Here is a 24,086-nt window from a genome sequence, read left to right on the forward strand (position 1 = left end):
GTCCCCAGCCCTCCTTTATTTTATTTATTTATTCTTATGTGGTGCTGGGGATAGAACCCAATGCCTCACACGTGCTGGGCAAGTGCTCTACCACTGAGCCCCAGCCCCAGCCCTCTGCTCAGACTTCTTTTGTGCCAGAGTAAATTTCTCTATTAAAAAAGAAAACAGCTCTCTCCTATGAAAGATGATGTTTCTGTCCACTTCACAGATGAGAAAACCAGCCAAGAGATGCTAAGCACCTTGCTAAGACCTCGCAACGTCAGATTAGTGAGGGAGATGGGCTTTAAATTTGGTCAGTGGCAACTGTCCATCTCGGGCGCTCTGGCCCCAGGCCACACATGCAATCTGAAGCTGTCTGAGTCAGGTCCCAGCCCACCACCTATTTCAGCTCTTCATCTGTAAAGTAGAGATAATGGGATCTCCTCAGTATGATAATCGGAACATATTATTAATGAGTTGATACATATCGCATGCACAGAGCAGCGCTCGGTAAATTTGAGGTGTTAGGATGCTGTAAGAACACTACACCATGGTGACAAAGATTTGGGGAAACAGATTTGTAGACCACTGTATCCTTTGACTCAGGAATTCCACTTCTAGGAATTTATCCTAATTAAATAAGTGTGACTTTGGTCACAGGTTTTATGTAAGACTTAGTGTGACATTTAAAATAGCGAAAAGCAAATTGAAATGTCCAAGAATGGAATTACAGTCATTGAAATAGGCAGAAATGTGTTTATTGACATAGATGTTTGTGATACATTAATTTAACAAGCAGGTAACAATGTTATGTACAATATACTAATACAATTAAACTGTTCATTGCAAAAGTCTGGGACAATCTCAGATATCACCTGTGGGTTAACTGCTGCGTGAAGAGATGGTTGGTTCTTCCCGTTTTATGTAGTTTTTACATGTTAACCATTTTTAAAAATCCACTTAGGCATTATTTATACAATAGTAGTAATAATTATCCACCCATCGTGTCTGATGTCTGTCCACCACCTTCCATTGCTTCCTTGTAGCCTGGGTTTCCCTTGGCTTTGTTTTCTTGGAGAGCCGGTGAGGAAAACCAAATTTGTTTCCTTACCCTGGCTCTACCCACTTCTACAAAATCTTCTGCAGACAATAGCCATTGTACTTATTATTATATAGTTTGAGAAATATTTAGTATGTACCTAATTCCCTACCCAGGTCCTGATTTAGGCATTTGGGAATAAAAATTAGCTTCATTAAGACCACCAACTTCATTGCTGGAATACCCAATAGCTGTATGATTTGCACAGGTCACTAAACTCCATTTGAAAGCAAATATTTATCGAACTTCTCTGCATATTAGGAGATACAGTATTGAGCAAAACACAAAGCTTATACTCTAATGGAGACTTATCGACGGTAAATACATGACAGGTAGTGATAAGTGCTATGGAAATAATACAGCATTAGAATAAAGGAGCTCTGAGTGTAGGGTCCTGTGCTATTTTAGAAAGTACTCAGGGAACGTGTCTAGGATAGGATGATATTTGAGGAGAGACCTGAAAGAAGTCAAGGAGCTGTGATGCTGGATGGAGGGTTTGAGGAAGAGGTAATGGTGTGGGGTGTCCGCTCCCAGTTGATCTCCTGGATCTCTTCCTGACTCCGTGTTCAGAGAAGTCAGACTGGTAGCTTGAAATCTGCCCTGAAGAGAGTATTTCCAGGTATCTGCAAAGGCTGCAAATCAGGGCTCCTGCCCCCTGCCCAGAAAGCCATTTGTTAGAAGGGAGAAGGGTACAGGAAGTAGAAAGGCCCTGAGCCGGAAGCACGTTTGGTGTGTTCGAGGACCATCAGGAGAGCCAGGATGGCTAGAACAGAATGAGGGAAACCGGCAGGGACGGGTCAGAGGTGGCCAGAAGCAAGACCGGCAGGCCGTGATAAATGTGCTGGACTTTATTCTAAGCAAAACCAGGGCAGAGGACTGACACCAACTGACTTAATCTTTGGCAAGAGCAGCTGGGAGACTTTGGCAATGGTCTAGGAGCGAGATGGTGACAGCTTGGTAGCGGTGGAGGTTGTGAGAAGAGCACCTCGGTTTCTTCACTTTTTCAGATAGTGTGATGACTAAATAAGAGAACACTTTAAAAGTGCTGGGCATAGCGCCTGGCACACGCCAGGTCCTTGGCAGATGATAGCTGTGGTGTTATCGACAAGGCCAAGGCTTGGGATGCCTCGCTTCTAGTGGGCAGGCACATAACTCCAGTACCAGGTGATAAGTGCTGAGTGTAAGTGGGAGCCTAAACGGGCAGCGGGGAGGAAAGGCCTAGAAGGGAGCCTGAGCCAAGAGAACCTTTCACAAAGGCGTGAGGATGGGGGTCAGGGGACAAGCTTCGTGTCCACACGCCACAGTTCAGGAGTGAATCAGATCACAGCTTTATCCTCTGGCTTAGCAAGATAACCGGTGATTCAAAGGAACAATGATGATTTAATTACCCAAAGTATTAATTAAACCACCCAACACGCTGTGGATCGTTATGTTTAATTCAAATTCATTTAGTAATTTTATTGGAGACTTTAACTATGATAAGCAATCAGATATAAAAACTTAGACTCGTAAGAACTTTATAGAACTTGTTAAAGAGAAAGAAGCTCTTAATCTGGGGTCCTTTGTGGCCGTTGGGAGGTCTGTGAATCCCTTAAAAATACATGGATGTGTGCGCACATGAATTTGGGGATACAAGTGGTCAGACAGAGCGAGTCACAGCTTTATCAGATTCTCATTGGGATTAATAACACTGCCACTGAGATTAATGCTAATTAGAGAATAAAATCCGTTCAGAAGAATAGGCACATTTTTTGTCCACCATTCTATTATTAAAATAATTTGACAAAATGATCTTCCAGGTCACATGAAATCGGTTAAAACACTTTATTTAAAAGTGGTTACTTGCCAGGCGTGGTGGAATTCTGAGTACTCAGGAGGCAGAGGCAAGAGGATCTCCAGTTCAAGGCCAGTCTGTGAAACTTAGTGAGTCCCTGTCGCAGCCAAGGAAACAAGCAAAGACAACAAAGGTGGTTGCTTATCATTAACACCTTTGTCATTTATTCAAATATGCACTGCCATTTTGGGCCCAATGTTTATTCCAATGGAATTTCTGATGGCAAATGAACTCTAATTTTAAAGACTTACAGGGCACAATTGCTCTGTTGAAACCTGGTATTCTTCCCTTTGCAAGTGTTTTCTGCCTCGGTTTTGTTGTTGTTTTGATGTTTACTGATGCCTTACATTTCCTCCGTCTAGTCTCCTAAGTGATAAGTAGTGGCTTCCTCAAAGCCAAAGACATAGGAATGTTCACTGAAATTGTACTTCAGAAGGAGAATTAGTAGAGGTTAATTGCTCGGTCATTTTCGGGAGACTTCAGTGATGCAGGAAATCCCCTTTGTCACATTAGGTGATGATTCACCTCCTAACTACTTCTGACTGGAATGGGAGCTCACGCGAGTACTTTGCGGGTCACAGCTGCTGTTCCTGCAGCCGAGGTCAGTGACTTGCCCCGTGCGTTGCGTAGGTGATTGAACCCTTGCCGTACCCAGTGGGATGGGATTTGTCCCTTGTTTAGATACCAGACCTAGACTGGGGGACGCTGGTACTGACTTTCTCGGGGTCACACAGCCAGCGAGCAGTAGAACTAGTAAGTAGGTAGAAAACCGGAAAGGGAGGTGTCCTGGGATGGACAGGGCAGCCCCTGGTGACCCGACCTGGTGGCACTGCCATCGTTCTTTGTCCTGCTGTATCAGGCACTTATTAGGATAATAGTGACAACGATAGTCAGAGAATTGATGATTACCGGAAAAGGCTATGGGGAACTAATGAACCTAGTTTATTAACCTCTCGAGGTCATCCTAAGGAGTGACGGAGGAAAACAGCCGACGTTAGCATGTACCCTGAGCCACAGGCAAGGCCAGGTGCTTTTCTTTTTTCTGGATAGTGCTGGGGATCGAACCCAGGGCCTCACACATACTAGACCAGTGTTCTCCCACTGGCCGCATTTTAGGATTTTTTTTTTTTTTTGGTGGTGCCAGGAATTGAACCCAGGGCCTTGTGCATGCAAAGCAAGCACTCTACCAACTGAGCTATTCCCCAGCCCTGCCACTGGCTGCATTTTGAGACAGGGTTTCACTCAGTTGCTGAGGCTGGCCTTGAACTCGCAATGCTCCTGCCTCAGCCTCCCGAGCAGCTGCGATGACAGGTGTGTTCCACCGCGCCCGGCCGTGCTTTTCTTATATTATTGCATCAAATCCTCGTGACAAGGGCCCTGAGGAAGGCACTGCTATTCCTGTTTTACCCACAAGGAAACTGAGGCGCAGAGAAGTTGTGTTCATTTCCCAGAGTCCCCTAGGTAGTCTGATGTGAACCAAGATCGGCCTTCAAAGCCTGTTTACTTTCCATTCTATCTTACTTTAAAATTCACTTTGTAGTCTGTTCAGTAAAATTGAAGCTACGTGGAGTCAAAGATCATGTTATTAAATTTCGTATATGCCTCAGAACATAATATAGTAGTACCATGACCTACCTACTAGGTAACTAGATCCTCGAGGAATGTTTGTGGGTTGATCACCCTCACAGTGGGTTCAGAAAGAGCATCAAAGACACAAAGATGGATCTTACTCCAAATATGAAAGGAAAAAAAATTACCTTCCCATTTTTCACAGGCTATACTGTTCCTTAAAAGCAAAATTATAGAAAATCTTTTTAATAACCCATAGGTATGCTATAGGAGTTAAAACCTGCACACATATAAAGAGTCTAATAAATTTACCTTATATCATATAGCTGCTTGATATTGATGTTTTCAAGATGGACCGGCCAGGGATAGGTTAATTTTTTTTCCAACATCAAAAAGATGTGATTTAAAGTTTTTAACACATCAGACAAGAAATGGTTACACAGTTACAAACAGGTATTCCCCAAAAAACAATTACAGCAGAGTTTGTTATTATAGTTCTTTCAGCATCAGACTGACCTAATGGGAAAGAAAAAGTAAGGTAGGATATTCTATGATCATAACCCAATAAAAATATATAATAAATATAATAAAAAGGCATTAGATTAATCTTGACAGGGAAAATGACCGTGGTATTTTAGAAATATGCATGATACATAAACATAGTCAAAACCCAACAATTGCCAATCATTTTAAGGTTTGAAAGGTGCGTTAGGAAATACTAGGCACACGTGTAAATGCTCAGACATGGCCTGACCCTCCTCATGGTCCTGGAGTGCAGGTTTTGGCTGCTGGCTGGTCCCGCCTTCTTCAGCTTGCCAGGTTCTTCCGGAAGTTGAGCAGTGGCTTGGCCTGTCTCCCGTGTCCCGTGCTGGTGCTGTCCTAATACTCCAGGGTCACAGTTTTGGTTTTGAGGTATTCGTTTAGAGCTTCCTCACCTAGGGAAGAGAAAAGCAGTCGGTGGACCAAGTTCAGAGTTGGATGTGGTAACACTGGACTTCCCAACAGGGGCACGGGTCACGAAGTAAAGGGACGGTGACCCAGGCCAGCGCTTCTCAAACTTTCCGGTTCATGTGCATCAGCTGAGGACTTTCATTCACGGCAGGTTCTGATTCAGCTACTTTTGGAGAAGGCTCTGAGGTTCTGCATCCCTCACTATCCCCCTCGATGCTGATGCAGGGGTCCACGGACCACAGCTTGAGTAGTGAGGGCCGAGGCCAGCCGCCAGGCCTGCCAGCTCCGCGAGTGTCACTGGCCAGCCTTTCTCCTGTATCCCCCTGCCTGCTGATGAGGTCTGTCTTTATATCCTTTGTTCATTTGAGCTACTCAGCAGTGACCAGGACACTGTGTTCTAGATTACATTAAATGAAGCTCAGTGAAACACAGGAAAGAGAGTTGGGAATCATTTGGTTTAATCTGATTTTAAGGGTAAGGAAAATGCAATTTATATCATACCAGGAACACAAAGGAGCACGTTTAAGCAAAAAATAGCTCGGCCTTCCTTTCTTCACCTGTTTCTGTTTTTGAGCGACAGTGGCTAAGGGCAGCGGGTACCATGGTGAAACTAATGAGTAGGTGAACCACTGAACTCAGGGTTTTAAAATGTGGAGAGGAAGAAACGGTTAGGCAAACTGGAGCCCTTTATAGTAAAGCTGTCCATTATTCTATCAAAAGACAAGTGAAAAGAGTTGCTTCACTTTACAATAAAAATTTCCCAAGTGCTCTACTGTTTTGGTTCCAGGGATGAAAGCCAGATAGATATGGGGGAAGAGCCTTTGCCTTCACCCACTTTGATTGCTACAGATAATGCTGCCAAAAATCATCAGGAAAGAGAAAATGTAAAAAAAATACCCCAAATGAACCAAACTTATTTTAGACGGTAATTTCAGTAAATCACAAATATTTCATATTCTGAAACAGGTCTGACTGGAGAGTGAGAGGTAGAATCCACAGCCAGACTACCTGACTTTGAATTCTTTCTGCCAGTGCCAGGCTGCGTGACTTTTGAGAACTCACTTACCCTCTCTGAGCCCTGTTTCCCCAAACTATACAATGAAATAATAATAGAACCTATTTCCTAGACCTGTTGTGACAATTGCTTATACTCAAAGAGATAAAGTACTTAGAACAGGGCGTGTCACAAATGAAGCACCCAATCTACTGCTTGAAAGGTGAATTACATTTTAGGCTTCTTACCAACTCTAAATCTGAGTTCTTGGACTTCCAACAAACCCCGTCAGTTGCAGTGTTGACTCTGAAAGTCTGCCAACCAGCCCGGAGAAAGGCTTTATTTTTGGAGCTCGCTAAGCTATTATCACACTCCACCCATTTTCCTTTCTTGGTTCCAGTGAATCCCACAAAAGCTCAGTCAAGTTCATGGTGAATATCAGATTTTTAAAAACTAACATATTTTAGCTAAAATACATTTATTTGGGGGGAAAAAATCACCTTCCCTCACAGTTTGTGTCTTTTTTTTTCTGTATGTATGTTATGTTGTTATGTTCATAAAAAATGCTGAACGTTAAAACAAAAATCAGTACCCTTATGAACCCAGATCTAAATGCCATGAGGGGCTGCCCTTCAGAACAACACCGGAGAGTGGCAGGAAACCCAGAGCAGATTTTTCTGTGATGTGGCAACACAGGAACGTGTCATAGAAAAGTAAAGTCATGGGGGCTGGGGCTGGGGCTGAGTGGCGGAGCGTTTGCTCGCACGTGTGAGGCCCTGGGTTCGATCCTCAGCACCACATTAAAGTAAATAAATAAAATGAAGGTATTGTGTCCATCTACAACTAAAAAAAAAATTAAAAAAACACACAAGTAAAGCCATACATACCTAAGTCTTTTCCGAAGCCAGATTGTTTCACGCCACCAAACGGGGCTGCCACGTCTGTCTTGTTGTAGGTGTTAATAAACACGGTTCCTGCTTCGAGTTTTTCGCTCACGTACATGGCTTTGTTTATGTCCCTGGTGAAAACCCCGGAGGCCAAGCCGTACTCCGTGTTATTGGCTCGCTGCAGCACCCCATCGATGTCCCTGCGAGGTGTTTTCAGGACGACAAGAAAGCTTCATCGCATGTAAAGCAAACCACTCTCCTTGGACATCCTAGAAGTTTTCCTCTCTCCACTAGAAATGGGAAAGCTTTGCTGCCGCCTGCTTACACTCTTATAAAGGAAATATTCCAAGCTCACGTGGAAAGACAGCCTCAAGGAAATATTCCAACGCTAGTAGGAACTGGGTTTCGCATGCACGTTTAAGTCAGACCCGAGGTCGTCTTTTCGGTCTCTTTCAGCTGTATCATTCCTGACCCCCTCGGCCTGCCCTCGGCCTCCCCTCTCCCCTGAGCCCCAGGCCTAGATTTCACCGAGCATCTCCTCTTCCCTACCATCTCTTCAGAATCTGCACACACAGCTCAAGCCCCTGTCGTGCCTCCCTGAGGCCTTTCCAGATCCCACAGAGGTGGCAGGGGGGTGGCTCGGTGGGCAGGCTGTGTGGACCCTGCCTCAAAATAAAAAATAAAAAGGGCTGGGGATGTGGCTCAGTGGTTAAGTGCCCCTGGGTTTAATCCCCACTGAATTGCTTAGCGCCTTGCTAAGTTGCTGAGGCTGGCTTTGAACCTGTGATCCTGGGGCAGTGTGGCCCAATGCTCCACCTCCCTGTGCCTCCATTTACCCTTGTGAAATGCAGAAATAACGGTGGAAGCAGTTGTCAAAGTGTCTTGGGAGGAAATGGCTAACGGTGCCCAGAACACAGTCAATGGTCAATAAAAGCCAGTGGTAATGGAGGGGCTCGTGATCCTCCCAACTCAGTTCGTAGAACAAACATGGTGCTGGTTTAACTCTTGTGTTGATTGTTCTCCCTTTGGAAACCAGGAGATAGCAACTGCCCCAGGGCAAGGATAACTATGCCTGGTATTTCTTTAGACTCTGAGGTCACATCATCACATGAGAGTGAACCCTGCCCGGCAAGGTGACGCACACCTGTAATCCCAGCAGCTCGGGAGGCTGAGGCAGGAGGATGGGGAGTTCAAAGCCAACCTCAGCAACTTAGTGAGACCCTGTCTCAAAACAAAAAATAAAAAGGGCTGGGGATGTGGCTCAGTGGTTAAGTGCCCCTGGGTTTAATCCCCAGTGCCAAAAACAAACAAACAAACAAACCTCCATTGCACATGCTTATTTAGTAAAAGGAGAGTAAAGCAATCCCTTAAGAACTCTGGTAGTCTGGTTATTTCCTTTCCTTTCCTTTTTTTTTTTTTTTTTGGCTCAGGTTATACCATCGATTTTTGGTTTTCTGACGGGAATTGGTTTCAGGACCACTGTAGATACCCAAACTCATAGAAGCTCAAGTCCTTTATACAAAATACTATAGTATTTGCATCTAACCCACGCACATCATTCCGTTCATCCCATACACTACATAACAATTTGTGGGGTCTTTTTTGTTTGTTTGTTTCGTGGTGCCAGGGATTGAACTCAGGGCCTCAGACAGGTGCTTTACCGCTGACCTGTTACCCTGAACCCCCTCCCATATACTTTGAATCATCTCTGGATTACTTACAATACCTAACATAACATAAATGCTATGTAAATGTCTGCTATACTATATTCTTGTGGAATAATGAGAAAAGACTTCATGTTTGTTCCGGACACACATTTTTCACTCTGCTATAGTGCTAGGGATCAAACCCTGGGCCTTGTTCATCCTAGGCAAGTGCTCTACCACTGAGTTACATCCCCAGCACTTTTTAAAAATTTTATTTTGAGACAGGGTCTGATTAAGTTGCCCAGGCTGGCCTTGAACTTGTGATTTTCTTGACTCAGCCTCCCAAGTAGCTGGAAGTATAGGTACACCATTGCTTCCTTGTACACCATGCTCAGCCAGAAGCAATTTAAAAAAAATAAATTTTCAGTCTGAGGTTGTCTGAATTGCAGCTGTAGATCCGTTGCACACGGAGGGCCAACTGTGTGCACACTCCTGCGTAGGAGGAGACACAAGCCTGCTCTTCTCTCAGAGCCGGGTTCCAGCGTGCCTGCCGTGGTGTACCTCACCTTATTGAGAGTGGTCCTAATGCTTAAATATGCATGCATTGTCTACAGCGTGGCCAGTAGATGATGCCAAGTACTTCATCTGGCGTGCCAGCAAAGGAACAGGATTTGTTCCAGAACCACAGGGAAAATTAGTTGTTTGCTACATTTATTGAGAGATAGCATAAGTTTCAACATAGTGCCTGAAAGAGGGATTTTAAGATCATCTTGACTCTCTCCAATTTCAAACTTGTACTGGAAGGGAGCTGAAACTCTCCTACAACTCCCGTACTCTACTTTGGGGGACTTGATAGAGAAAAGGGGAACAAGTATCCTTGGATCCACATGCAGACAACCTCTCACTATAGCCTAGTGTGCTCCAAAACCTGTCATGATATGCCTGCTGACAACTAAGAAGTCTTCCTAAACTCTATATTTCTTTCTCCAGTTTCTCATTGGTTGAGTGCACCTAAAGCCATTCTAGAGAATTATGCGAAGTATACCGGGAGACTCCCATCATATTAGGTATGAGTTTATGAGCTCAGTTACCACCTAGTCCTCCTTGATACACAGAACTTCTTGGAAAGTTTCATGTAGTATAAGGACCGGCATGTCATTTGCAGTTGACAATATGGTGACTGTGGGCATTGCTATAAAGAGTTGAATATTTGGCTTCCTTCCCTAGGAATGCTACCTTCCCTAGGAATGTAAATGTGAAAACTAGTTGTGATTTTTCAGGTATCAACCTATTCCACAGAGATTTTGCATGTCAACCACACAAAAAACAAATTTAATCAGCTAAAATCCCATCATGTCCACCATTAAAGTAAACTGAGAAGCAAACATAGATTACCCTCCACAGTGGTCAGCAAAAGCACATCCTTCTAATTATTTAGTGAGGTTGACTCTCCTTAGGTTAGAGAACTGCACACTCAGTGACGTCATGCTCAGCAAACAGTATAACAGCAGAGGGGGAAAAGTTACCAAATCAAAACCTAAGTTAAATGGTGCCCAAAGAACATACCCATTTTGGAATTTAGAAATGACCATTATAGGCCCAAAGGATTCCTCTTTGGCAAGGAACATGTGGTCTTCCACATCCGTGAACACAGTTGGTTCCATAAAAAACCCTTTTTGGAAAAAAGAAGAGAAGAATGTCAATTCTAGGTGATACCATTTTCAATGAATAGTTATCTCACTTAATCACAATTTCCCCTCTCTGCCTCAGTAAAACCAAAAGGAGTTCATATCTCTACCTGGTGTTGGTATTCCTAGGTTCTTATTTTTCAATGTTTTTATTATGAAAATTTCAAATATACGTGAACATAGAGAATATAATACAATGAACAGTAAAATACATATTCCTTTTTTTTTTCCGTTTAATTTTTCCTTGCCGAAACATCTTTTAAAGCAAGGATGTGACTTTAATTCCCAAGTACTTCATTAAAAATCAGTAAAAGATAAGGACAATTTTTATGTAACCACAGCACAGCGTCACACCTAAAAAAATTAGGGATCATTCTTTATATGTAGTTTATATTTCACTTTCTCTCATTGTTTGGAAAGTAACTTTTTTACAATTCATTTGTTCGATGAAGGATTCAAGTAAGTTCTCCCCATAGTATTTGGCTGTTAGATTTCACAATGGTTTCTCTCTCTCTTTTTTTTTTTTTTTTGGTACCAGGGATTGAACTAAGGGGCACTTAACCCCTGAATCACATCCTCAGTCCTTTTTTGTATTTTATTTAGAGACAGGGTCTCACTGAATTGCTTAGCGCCTTGCTAAGTTGCTGAGGCTGGCTTTGAACCTGTGATCCTCCTGCCTCAGCCTCCTGAGCCACTGAGCCCAGCTACGTTATTTTCTTATTTTTATGCGGTGCTAAGAATCGAACTCAGTGCCCCCCATGTGGGAGGCAAGCGCTCCACCACTCACAATGGTCTTTTTATCTCACTATTTCCGATGCTTTTGCCCTCTCCTTACGTTTTCATGCAATCGACTTGTTGGGGATACTGGGTCAGTTGTTCTGTAGAATAGCGCACATCTTAAATTTGTCCTTACTTCCTTGGAGGGAAATTTGCTTCTCTATTCCGTGTTTTTTTTAATTGTGATAAAATACATATAGCACAAAATTTACCATCTTTAAACCATTTTTTTTTTTTTTTTTTTTTTTGGTGCTGGGGTTCGAACCCAGGGCCTTGTGCTCACAAGGCAAGCACTCTACCGACTGAGCTATCTCCCCAGCCCCTCTTTAAACCATTTTTAAGCACATGGTTCAGTGTTATTAAATACATTCATAGTGCTACGTGACCTTCACCACCATCCACCTGAAACCATTAAACAATGACTCCCGACCCCGCTCCCCAGTCCTTACAAATCAAAAGTTGGACTAATGGCACCCCTGTGTGTGGGTTAAGTTTTTAGAGCACTTCAGAGGTGACCCTGTGCATTACACATTGTATCCCGTCAGAAGACACAAAATGCCCACTTGTCCCTCTTTCAGCGATGCTCAGGTTGACCAGGGCCTTTGGATGGTGACAACCAGGTTCCTCCATCGTACGGCTGTGTTTTTTTCCCCATCAACCTTTTTCCTAACAACCTCGGCCTCCCCTGACTCATTTCCTGAATCGTTATCATCTATTAGAGAAATGCAAACTGGCGATTTTTTTCTATTCTATCATTTTCCTACATGAATTAGCAGGAATTGCACCATTAAAAAAAAAAAAAAAAGTGTCTCCTTTATCAGCTACTCCGTTACCTAGAAATTCAGTTCATAGAGGAAACCCAGGATATGTATTCAGTTTTTTTCTTGTAATTGCCAATGCTCAGAGTAAGGCACGGGTGTACAATCACCTGTGACAGTGGAAGAGGAGGTTTTGTTATTTGCAATTTTTTTTTTTTTACTGGAGATTGAATTCAGGGGCATGCTACCTCTGAACTATTTCCCCTCCCCTTTTTATTAATTTTGTTCTGAGACAGGGTCTTGCTAAATTGTCCACTCTGGCCTTGAACTTGCAATCCTCCTGCCTCAGCCTCCAGAGTTGCAGGATTACTGGCATGGGCCAACGTGTCTGGTGAAAAGTGAGTTTTTGTAGTTGTTTGTTGGTCCCTTCTTTCAAGAGTCATAACATTGAGTCGATCACATATTTCAGTACCAGGTCTGCTTTAGGCAGAGGAACACATCCCTCCCAGGCTACGCTGGCTAAGATCAAATCTCAGTGCCAAGAATCAAGACCACTGATAACAGTTACTCATTACACTCATTTATAACAAAGATCTTCTCACATCCATTTTGTAATTTTCACAGCTTCGTAAACCAGGATGTACACATTTCATCTCATTTTGCATTGGAGGAAAATGAGGCTCAGAAAAAATGTGTTGTTGAGCTGGGTACAGGGGCACCTGCCTGAAATCCCAGTGGCTCAGGAGACTGAGGCAGGAGGATTGCAAGTTCAAGGTCAGCCTCAGCAATTTAGTGAGGCCCTAAGTAACTTAGCAAGACCATGTCTCAAAAAATAAAAAGGGCTGGAGATGCGGTTCAGTGGTAAAGTGCCCACGGGTTCCATCTCCAGTACCAATAAAAAAAAATTAAAAAGAAGAAGAAAGAAAGAAAAAAGAAATCTGTGATGTTGATGGGGTCACAGCTAATTGCCCAGGCAGAGTGTAGAAATGAACTCTTCTGATCACATTACACGTGCAAGTGTCTGCTTTCGCAGTAAGATGGTGCTGAGATGAAAATTATCACTATCCACTCCAATTTAAGAAGTCAGGCACCCCATAATCCCCCTATGGAGGGGACCTTACCTGGCCTTTGGACTTGTCTTCCCCCATACACCAAGGTGGCCCCCTCCTTCACTCCAGCTTCACAGTATTGCAGCAGCTTTTCCAGATGGGCTTTATGATTTTGGGGCCCATGATCAGTAGATCTGTCAAGTGGATCACCAATTTTCATCTTTTTAATTTCTTCCACCTGCATAGTACCCAGTCCATAAAAGACAATTCAGTGTTAATTATGGATACCCTTAATAGATGAATGGATAAAGAAAATGTGGTACATATACACAATGGAATATTACTCAGTCATAAAGAAGAATGAAAGTATGGCATTTGCCAGTAAATGGATGGAACTGGAAACTATCGTGCTAAGTGAAATAAGCCAATCCCCCAAATCCAAGGCCAAATGTTCTTTCTGTTATGTGGATTCTGACTCACAATAGGTGGAGGTTCACCAGACTGGATAGCAAACTGACGATCTGGAATTTTCATTAATATGGCATACCCACACTCTTCATGGCAAAAGAATTTCTAAATGACCACATGGTTACTTTCCCCCTGCTCGAATGTGGCAGACCGCCCTTGTGAAATCCTCATGGAGTAGCCAGAGGAATTGCTGGAATGTTCTGAGGACAACCACCTTCAAGGCACCATGCTCAGTATTGGCATGTCTTTGGAACTGCTTCTTGTGCTGTGTGCTTGTCTCCTCCTGTGTTCTCTGACGCTGAGTCTAATTCTAGTAAGAAGAAACCATGGGAGGGGCCGTGACCACCCAGGGCCAGGAGTTTGAAAACAGGCGAGGCAATCATCTTTCAGGGCCTCGCCCAGGCTCCTGCGCTGTGGAAGATGTGCTGGGTGGGCGGGGATCACATCCACCTTGTTCAGCTTTGTGTTCCCAGAACCCAGCACAGCGTGGGGCGTTAAGCAGCTGCTCAAGAAACAGCTGTTGAGTGAATACAAAAAGCTCGCGTGCAAACCATGTTTGCTGATGTTTCAGCCTTGAAGTTTCTGGCCTCGGCATTTGAAATTTCATCAAGTTGTTGCTGAGCCCGAAAGCCCATGACTGTTAGTTCCGCACACTGCATTTTCCTGAGGCATAAACTGAATCGCGAAGTTCAGGAGGCAGCCGCTGCCCGCTGCCTGCCCACCTGCCTCTCTGACTTCGTGGAATCTGCGCTCAGGCAGAGGATCCTTCGCTTGTGGGGCAGGATGGGTCGTCGGAAATTGGTTCTTGGGAACGATAAAAACGTTAGGTGCTGGTTTTGCAGATATAAGCAAGTTCATAATTAATATTACCTTCATAATAATACAACGTAGTATAATTTAGAGTTTATTTTAGCCACAGAGTTCACCCTAATAGTCCTATTAATGACTTGTAGTCCCACATCTGTGGATTCATGACCAGCCTACGGGAGCTATTTATGGAGCTAGTTATGCTAGTGGAAGAAATGATATTCTGTCCTGTTAACTGCGAATTGGAGATTCGTAATGATGGAGTGATGCACCTCTCATAGTCAATTCAGGGATTTAAAAATTCCAGTTCAGCTCTCTGAAGTGTCAGGGATCAAGTGCAGGGCAGGGTATAGGTTCTGACAGCTCTCAAGTATATTAAGATTTTTACACAGACCTGTAATTTGTGACTATGAGAAATCATAACACATAGAAAAGCAGACGATCATATAATGAATCCACAGGTACCCACCACACAGCAGCAGAAACTACCAGCTCTGGCCAATCCCCCCCCCCCCGCCCACTTCCTTTTTTTCTGAATTATTTCAAAGGAAATTCTAGACCTCATATACTTTTGTCTGTAAATATGTCAGTATGTAGCTATAAAAATAAAGGACTGTTGTTCACATTTTTATTTTATAAAAAATAAAGGACTGCGGGCCTGGGGATATAGCTCACGGGTCTTGCCTAGCGTGTGCAAGGACCTGGGTTTCATACCCAACAAGGCAAAAAAATAAAATAAAATAACCCACAAAATAAACAAACAAAAAAATGATTGAATCCAGAACCTCCTGCATCATAAGCGCATGCTCTGTCACTGAGCCACACCCCCAGCCAGGGCTGATTTTTGGGGGGGACGGGAGGAGGTACTAGGGATTGAACTCAGGGACACTCAACCACTGAGCCACATCCCCAGCCCTATTTTGTATTTTATTAAGAGACAGGGTCTCACTGAGTTGCTTAGTGCCTCGCTCTTGCTGAGGCTGGCTTTGAACTGGCGATCCTCCTGCCTCAGCCTCCTGAGCCGCTGGGATTACAGGAGTGCGCCACAGTGCATTCGTGAATAAACCCAGAAGTAAAAGCAATTTCTATTTTGTGTGGTACCCGTGACTGAACCCAGGGCTCCGTGCACGCTAGGTAAAGGCTCTACCACTGAGCTACACCCCCAGCCCTCTTTTAAAATTTTATTTTGAGACAGAGTCTCATTAAGTTGCCCAGGCTGGCCTTGAACTTGGGATTCTCCTGTCAGCCTCTCCAGCCGTGTGCACCACCATACTCGGCTGAAACAAAAGCAATTTCTGTGCAACTCAGAGCAACCCGGAGGCGCCTTACCACTCTGGTCACGAATTCGTCGTGAATGGATTCTTCCACAAACAGTCGCCCAGCCGCGATGCAGTTCTCTCCCTTGTTGAAGAACACCGCACCCATGCCCTGCAGCACGGAAGGCAAGACAGTGTCCGCACCCAGAAAGTCAAGGCTGCCGCGAAATCGTGCGGAGGGAGACCCGGGCCCCTGGGAGACAGCAGACCATCCGCACAGGGGAGTCGGGACGGTGCTTCCCGTCTCGGACCAGAACCGCTGGGAGATGCTTAGTCTTGACTTAGCTACTTTTGGTCCATGAGCACATTTCAAAAATGGTTATAATGATGTCTATACCTCTAAGAACAAACTGTACGTTGCAAGAAAAATCTCGATTATTCTATACATTTAAATATCATATTTGTATGCTAAGTTTTGCTTTTAAAATCTCTTTAGCGGTTCACATAAATCACAAGTTTTAGAAAGCCTTCCTTACCATGTCCCCTCCCTGAAAAGGTAAATCCATTTTGCAAGAAGTTCACAAAATATCTGAAATGAAGGCACTCAAAAAGCTAGTGCTTGAGAAGACTCATAGTGTGCGTGTGTGTGTGTGTGTGTGTGTGTGTGTGTGTGTGTGTTGCTGGGGCTCAAACCCAGGGCCTTGGGCATGCAGGGCAAGCACTCTACCCCTGAGCCCTGGTTCATAGGGTTTTGTTGTATCTTTTCTAAATTCAGGGGTTAATTCACCTCTTGGAACTTCCCTAAACTGGGTAAAAAAAAAAAAAAAAAAAAAAAATAGAGGGTTTTTTGTTTTTGTTTTTAACAATGGAGGTTTTGAAATAGCATTCGTATTCGCAGGTTCTTGGATGTGGGAAGCAGAGCTCTATAAAGGCACATACTCCTGTCCTGTAGGGGTGAGTGGTGGCCAATACCAAACTACTCGAATAGTCGATGTAAGGAAAAGGGGAAGAATGGTCCTCTCTAACCATCACAGTGTGCTTTTCTCCACATGCAGTCATTTCACCCTTAGCAATCTTTGTTTGTTCCTGTTAATTCCCATTATATGAACAAGAACGTGAGAAATCGAGTGAATTGATACTTTGAAAAATGTCACAGTAGGGTAAGAAAAAAGTCCCTCCTCCCTATTTCTATCCCCCAGCCTTTTCTTTGGAAAATTCTAGAAAGGCTCTCAGAAACCTAATGTCCGGGGAGTCCTGCCCCTGATGTTGGTCTGCATATCCCCAGCCATGGCCAGCCACTGAACCGTCCGGAAGGGCCACCTCCTACGGTGACGGGAGTTGGGTCTCCTTCACTCCCAGATCACTCCTTCTCTTTGGGGCCCTTGCAGGATGAGGTTCAGCTGTGAGTGTTCGCTAAGCTCACAGCGAGAAGGATGTGAAAGACTGCTCGGCGAACAGGCTGGGTGACGGCACAGAACGGGAAGACCGCCACTTCCCCCAGAACGTCCCGGAGGCTTGCCACAACGTGCCCGTGGTGGCTCACCGTTGGCCTGTATCGCAGAAGTGAAGAGTGAGGACTAGCCAGATGCTTTTTAACCTTTAAGTTTTACTTAAAATAAGGTTTTATACTTTGATGCAGCTTAAGAGTCAGTGGCGTTGCAAAAACAGGAGGCCTGCGCACCCCCACCCAGGCTCCTCCCCAGTAATACCTTACCAGCCACATCGCTAAAACCAGGAGAGCCATGTTGCCAGTTCCTTCCTTCCTTCCTTCCCTCCTTCCCTCCCTCCCTCCCTCCTTCCTTCCTTCCTTCCCTCCCTCCTTCCCTCCTTCCCTCCCTCCTTCCTTCCTTCCTTCCCTCCCTCCTTCCCTCCTTCCCTCCCTCCTTCCTTCCTTCCTTCCCTCCTTCCCTCCTTCCCTCCCTCCTTCCTTCCTTCCTTCCCTCCTTCCCTCCCTCCCTCCTTCCTTCCTTCCCTCCTTCCCTCCTTCCCTCCCTCCTTCCTTCCTTCCCTCCCTCCCTCCTTCCCTCCCTCCCTCCTTCCTTCCTTCCTTCCTTCCTTCCTTCCCTCCCTCCCTCCCTCATTCCTTCCTTCCTTTCTTTCAGGGTCTTGTTATGTTGCCCAGGCTGGCTGAACTCCTGGGCTCAAGCTGTCCTCCTGCCTCAGCCTCCCGAGGATCTGGGACTACAGACATGCCACTGTGCCTGGCTGCCAATTATGTTTTAATAGGGAACCTTTTATTGTGTCTTGATTTGTAAAACAGATAAAAGCAGTGACCGTGGAAGGGTGAGATGTTAGAGGAAAGGAGGCAAAAGCTAGAAGCAACGCAGAACATCTTTTGAACTTTCTCCATGTGATCACTGTGACTTATGTCCCATTTTTAAAGCATTTTAATGAGAGAAAATATACAAGTACTACTTTATAAAAAATTTTAAGGGCTGGGGATATAGCTCAGTTCATAGAATGCTTGACTCACAAGCATAAGGCCCTGGGTTCAATTTCATGCACCACAAGTTTTAAGTGCTCTTAATATAAAAAGGATGGCACCTATTTAGGACTAGATATAAACCAAATCTCTTTGAAGACTCTCTCTTACCATTCGCACGGCCTTGTCAAGTTCACAGTCATTGAAGATTATAAGTGGGGACTTGCCACCGAGCTCAAGCGACACTTTCTTCAGGTTGCTCACGGCACAGCTAGAGGAAAACAGACGGGAAATGAGCATTTTGTTAGTGTCCCCACGGCCTTGCTTTTTAAATCGTAAGTTACCACTTGGCATGAAAAACATAGCTGAACCTCAGAAATAGTAAGAAACTCACTCAAAGACAAAATGTGGGTACAGAGCGGCGGCCTGGGTGCCGAGCACTTGGGATTCACTGTTTTTCTCTGCGCTTTGCATATTATTAGGAATTTTTCATGATAAAAAGTTTAAAATTATTTTTGTGGTCAAATGATCAGAGATTCTCGCAGGTAATTCCCCTTCTCTAGGAATCTGAGTTACATAAACACCTGGCGAGAAAACCAAATCTCTGACTAGACTACCCGAACACCGGAACAGGGAGTGTCAATTTTTAGAAGCGTGCTGTTTGACTCCACATCTTACGTAAGCGTGCTTATTTAAGAAATGCAGACAGAAATGCAGGCAGATGGAAAAAGAGTCACAAAATTCCATTCCATGGCTCCATGACCTTTGTTTTTACCATTTCGAGGTACTTATTTCTGATCTGTGTCCTGCCGCAGCTGTTACCTTTTTAAACATAGTTAGGATCACCCAATGGGGATACAAATCTTATTCCCTGTTTTTCTCCCCAGTTGTCTTTTTTAGTGGTAGTGATTTTTGTGGGGCGAGAGATGGAACTCAGCGTCTCAGGCTAAGCAAGTGCTGTATCATGGAGCTATATCCTCAGCCCTTTTTATTTTTGATTTTGCGACAGGGTCTCACTGAGTTTCCCGGACTGACCTTGAACTATTGATCCTCCTGCCTCAGCCTCCCCATTAGCTGGGATTGTAGGCTGCACCACAGTGCCTGGCTCCTGATTATCATTTTAGTACTATTTTTTAAAAAATATTTTTAGTTGTAGATGGACACAGTGCCTTTTTAGTTTATTCATTTATTTTTATGTGGTGCTAAAGTTGAACCCAGTGCCTCACACGTCCTAGGCAAGCACTCTACCACCGAGCTACCACCCCAGCTCCAACAATAATTTTCAATGTGATTAAAATTCTCCATGACCATGACTCATGTATTCTATTATGCAAACACATTTTACTACCTTATTTTGGGCACTTACATTATTAGTAGTTTTTTTTTTTTTAACAATATTACTACATTTTGAGAATCCATTTTCTAAGTAATCCAGATTTGTCATAAGGGATATATAAATCACAAACATCTTTTCAGTTTCCCACGCTCCCCAAACAATCTGGACCATAGTGTTAGTGCAGAATTTTTTTGTGTGCCGGGTTCTGCAAGTTACCAATAGGGGACAGAATTTTGATATAGCTCTGGTTTTATTTGCTGTGAACTTTGAAGCTTTGGAAAGTCTTTTATTCAAATATTTCAATATCCAGCAGTGATAAGGAGATTTCTCTTCCACATCTGATGTGGTTTTTCTCATCCCAAAAGTGCTCTGTTTAAACAAAAACAGAACCCGGTTTCATGGAGTGTTAGCGTTGACACAGGAAAATCTATACCTCTTCATGATCTGTTTGCCAATAGAAGTGGAACCAGTGAACCCGAGTTTGCGGATGTCGGGGTGTTCAGAAAGGCGTTGTCCTGCCACACCCCCTGCAGAATTAGGAGATAAAACACTAATTAAAACATTAGTCGGGCCTTGTGGTGAGAGAGGTTTGAATTCGCTGAAGCCGAATTTCTAAGCTGTCATAATATCCTCTAGGCAATTGCCACCCACCCCCAGTCCTGGTGGGTAAGCCTTGGTGGTTATGCTCCGGGCAGTCACTGAAGCATCAAAGTGGACCACCTCAGGGTCGGTTTACCATGCCGCACACGCCACATTTCCACTTTAAGGTCTGCAGCACGTGGGGAGGTTTATTTATACTTGGTAAACTGTATTTAGTTTCACTATAACTCCGGGTAAGACTCCAGCGGGAAAACAGTCACTCGGCTACCCCCATACCACTCATCCGTCATAGCAAAGTGGGTCCCCTGAGGGACCCCTGAGGGCTTACCTGAGCCTGGGATGATGTTGATGACCCCCCTGGGAAAGCCTGCCTTCACCGAGAGCTCTGCAAACTTCAAAGCAGTCAAGGGCGTGACCTGACGGATGCAGACAGCAGTTACCTTCTCCACACTCTCCTGTCCTCTGCACCCATACCTGGGTTTCCCTTGATGGTATGAGACAGCTCATTTTATTTTATATTGTTCTATTATTATTTACTTTGACATAATTTCAGACTTACAGCAAAATTACCAAAATGGTAGTACAAAGAATTCCATATATATATATATATATATATATATATGGAATTATACACACACACACACATATATAAACATATATATATCTCCTTCACCCTCATCCCTCAAATGTTAATCTGTTAACTATATTTGTTTTACCCTCTTTATGTATACATATATTTTCCCATCACACTACTTAAGAGGTAAGGTGTATAGTATGCAATGTTTGCCTCTAAATATTAAAAAAAATTTTTTTTTAGTTATCGTTGGACATTTATTTTATTTATATGTAGTGCTGAGGATCAAACCCAGGAACTCACACATGCCAGGCAAATGCTCTACCCTGAGCCACAACCCCAGCCCCTGCCTTTAGATATTTCTATATACATTTGCTAAAAGAGAGAAATTCTTTTACATACAATTTTCAAAATCGGGAGAGTAACAACTGATGGAATATCTAATTTACAGATCTTATTTAGATCTAGCCAGTTGTTCCAATAATGTCTTTTATTGCAAAAGAAAACCCAAGGGTGTGGGTTGTTTTTGTTCGTTTTGTTTTGCATTTAGTTAGGCACATAGTCTCAGTTCATCTGGGAGAGTTTGAGTTTTCTTTTATATTTGATTCAACGGATATTTTTGAAGAATACAGGCCGGTTATTTCACGCACTGTTCCTTGACCTGAATTTGTCTGCTGTTTCCCCGTTTTGCACTTTTGGCTGGAGTGACACTGAACCGTTCTCTCTGTGTGAGCTCCTCGTCCCTCCGCTATGAGCGCTTCCCCTTCTCTGATTCACCTTCCTGGGAACTCATGGGTTCTTACTTCATTCAGCCGGTTGTCATATTCTACTGCTGTTATTGATCTTCATACTCAAATCGTCCCGCATGCAGCTAACGGGAGCCTCTTTAGCATGGCTCCTGTGTCTTTCCGACGCGTCCTCTTCATTCTTTGAGCGTTTCCTTGCTTTTTAGGCCCGAGATCTTCCAGGTTCGTCTTGTATTTTCCCCGCTCCAGCCATTTCTCCAAGCAGCCCAGTACAGCTTCCAGAAACCAAGATCTGGACGGCATTGAAATGTGGTCGCTAGACCCGCGCAGCACAGAGCTGGGGAGTACAGGTGTGTATGTTCACACACACCCATGTATGCGCGTGTTAGCGTGCGTGTGCGCATGCGCATCTTCCCATCCGTCTACCTATCCCCACATGTCCTATACCCATTTCTTTACCTAGCTACCCAAATCCATTCGACCCCGAGCTTACTCTTACAACTGTCCAATATTTCAGGATTGGCTCTCTCCTTCCCCCTTTTATGTCTGTAACTCTCTTCTGTAAGTGAGAAGCATGGCCCCCATGATCCAGAATATATTTACTTATATAATCCTAAAACATGTAGGAAGTCCTTTGGGAATCATTAAGGCACGTCGCTGTGAGAAAGAGTCCACTAACTGCAGTTCAATATATTTATAGCATTTTCTGCCTTAAACCTGAAGGCCGGGGTTGTCAATCATTTGAAATGCTGCTTCATTAATTCATTTTTTTTTCTGGGTTCATCTTTATAAAGTTTTTTATTTTAGGTTTTTTTTTTTTTTCCCCATCTGTATTGATTTTATTTCTTTTCTGTGTGTGTTGCTCTTGAGTATGTGAAATATACTTCCAAAAGTCAGGACTACACAAAAGATCCCTCTGTCCTTCCTGCCGTGTCCCGTGTCCTGCAGATCATCAGTCTCTTCAGTCTCCAGTTTATTCTTCCTGTGTTTCTTTTTGCTCAAGTGCACAAATACATATTTTCTTATTTTTCCTTCTTTCTTACACAAAGAGCATCGTCGTTCGGATTCCGAACATCTGTGATGGCAATGTGAATCTCAGAAGCAAGAGGAAAGTGGCGGATTCATACTCTTAAAAAGTGATACTGTCGCACTGTCACCCATAAACATGTAAAATAATGATGCGTCCATTAAAAATGAAAATATATTTTAAAACCCAGTGCTGATTAATTTGTAATTTTAGCTTAGTCTCTGAATGTGGAATATGCAAGATCCACTGAGGTGTGAAAAAGCAAACAGTGGAAATTTTTAACTGAGAGAAATGAATTACAGATGACTAACGTTTAGCTTGCATCTGAACCCTGTGCTTTCTCTTGGTCTGAGTGAAGGTCCAGGGGTCACAGAGGTGTATGCAATTCCAAGCAAAGAACAGGAGCTCACGAGGGCAAGCGGGTGGCCAAGGGGCATTTGCTCTTTGCTTTCTGAATATTGCCATGTGTTGAAGCTTACAGGCCTGGTCATGTGGATTCACAGACTATAAACAACTTTCACAAGAACAGACCAGTGGCTGAAGAGGAATCTGCACCATAAATCACAATAGAGTGTGGCAAACACAACCACACGGGAAAAAGTTGGGGCTACCACTTTTCCTCTTCAGTAACAGGCCCATGGCGGGTACACTGTGAGGTTTAAAGAAGGGCCCCTTGCGTAGGCCTCATGAGAAACTGGCCCAAAACGTCTGAAATCATCAAGAAGTTCCTTGAATGGTGAATCTATGCCATTATGTCCTATAGTTAACGAAGGTTTACCCCAAAGTGAGTATTACTGCGCCTTGGTCTGTAGGTTTCATGTTAAAAACTCTCCCAAATCAGGCTGGGGCTGTGGCTCAGTGGTAGAGCACTTGCCTAGCACGTGTGAGGCACTGGGTTCCATCCTCAGCACCACATAAAAATAAATAAAATAAAGGTTCATCAACAACTAAAAAAAAAAAATTTTTTAAACTTCTGAATTAATGATAATCTTAAGTGAGAATAAAAAGGTTTTGTATTATTAATAAATAACATGAAACAAACGAACGACTTCTTTATTGCTTCCCTCGTCATTTCTACTGATTTTCTTCCATGTGGTGTCCAGTGTCTCAGCAGGATCCTAGATTTACATGGTACGTGGGAAAGCGTTTAGCATTGTCCTGGGCAAGAGCAGGTCACTGCTAAATATTAGGTTAATAATGTCAAAACCTGCCGGATGTGGACCAGTCGCCCCAGGCCACAGGAACCTTGCCTCATACATGCTTTGTGACGCCAGGAGGGAACCTTGACTACATATGACAGGAGCAGATGCCAGGTTAAAGAAGGAGCGCCATCTGCATTCAGTCCTGGTGTTGTGAAAGGGCCCTAATGCCAAAACCGATCCCATATCATCATTGCATGATATTACCCAGTGAAACTTCAAGACCCCTCCAACCTAACAAGGCAACCCTGGGTCTTCGATTTTTAGCTTTAAAATGATCATTTAGTAAGCTGCCAGTTTTAAATTCCAACCAGACCAATTTCTATACGGGCAGAACTTTTGTGTGTCTGTATGGCAGATTCTGTGCCAGACAACTTGTCTGCGCTCAATGAATGTTTACAATTTCTGGACTTGTCAGTC

The 24,086-nt window shown here is 43.7% G+C and overlaps 1 protein-coding gene across 2 annotated transcripts in view; it reads right to left on the reverse strand.

Annotated features, from left to right (window-relative positions):
- Window positions 1-2,361: 2,361 nt before the first annotated feature.
- Aldh1l2 (aldehyde dehydrogenase 1 family member L2) overlaps window positions 2,362-24,086 on the reverse strand; it is a 54,863-nt gene continuing 33,138 nt past the window's right edge. Inside the window, exons 16-23 of one of the 2 annotated variants that reach the window (XM_047551441.1) lie at window positions 20,449-20,536; window positions 19,954-20,047; window positions 18,356-18,455; window positions 15,836-15,934; window positions 13,304-13,469; window positions 10,526-10,631; window positions 7,314-7,513; window positions 2,362-5,416 (exon numbers count right to left, since the gene is read on the reverse strand). In XM_047551441.1, coding sequence (XP_047407397.1) covers window positions 5,361-5,416; window positions 7,314-7,513; window positions 10,526-10,631; window positions 13,304-13,469; window positions 15,836-15,934; window positions 18,356-18,455; window positions 19,954-20,047; window positions 20,449-20,536 — 909 coding nt within the window. In that variant the 3' untranslated portion in view covers window positions 2,362-5,360. Of the gene's footprint in view, window positions 5,417-7,313; window positions 7,544-10,525; window positions 10,632-13,303; window positions 13,470-15,835; window positions 15,935-18,355; window positions 18,456-19,953; window positions 20,048-20,448; window positions 20,537-24,086 lie in introns of both variants that reach the window. The other variant, XM_047551440.1, reaches the window with a different exon arrangement.

Source organism: Sciurus carolinensis, chromosome 4 (assembly GCF_902686445.1).
Source record: "Sciurus carolinensis chromosome 4, mSciCar1.2, whole genome shotgun sequence".
Lineage (NCBI taxonomy): Eukaryota > Metazoa > Chordata > Mammalia > Rodentia > Sciuridae > Sciurus > Sciurus carolinensis.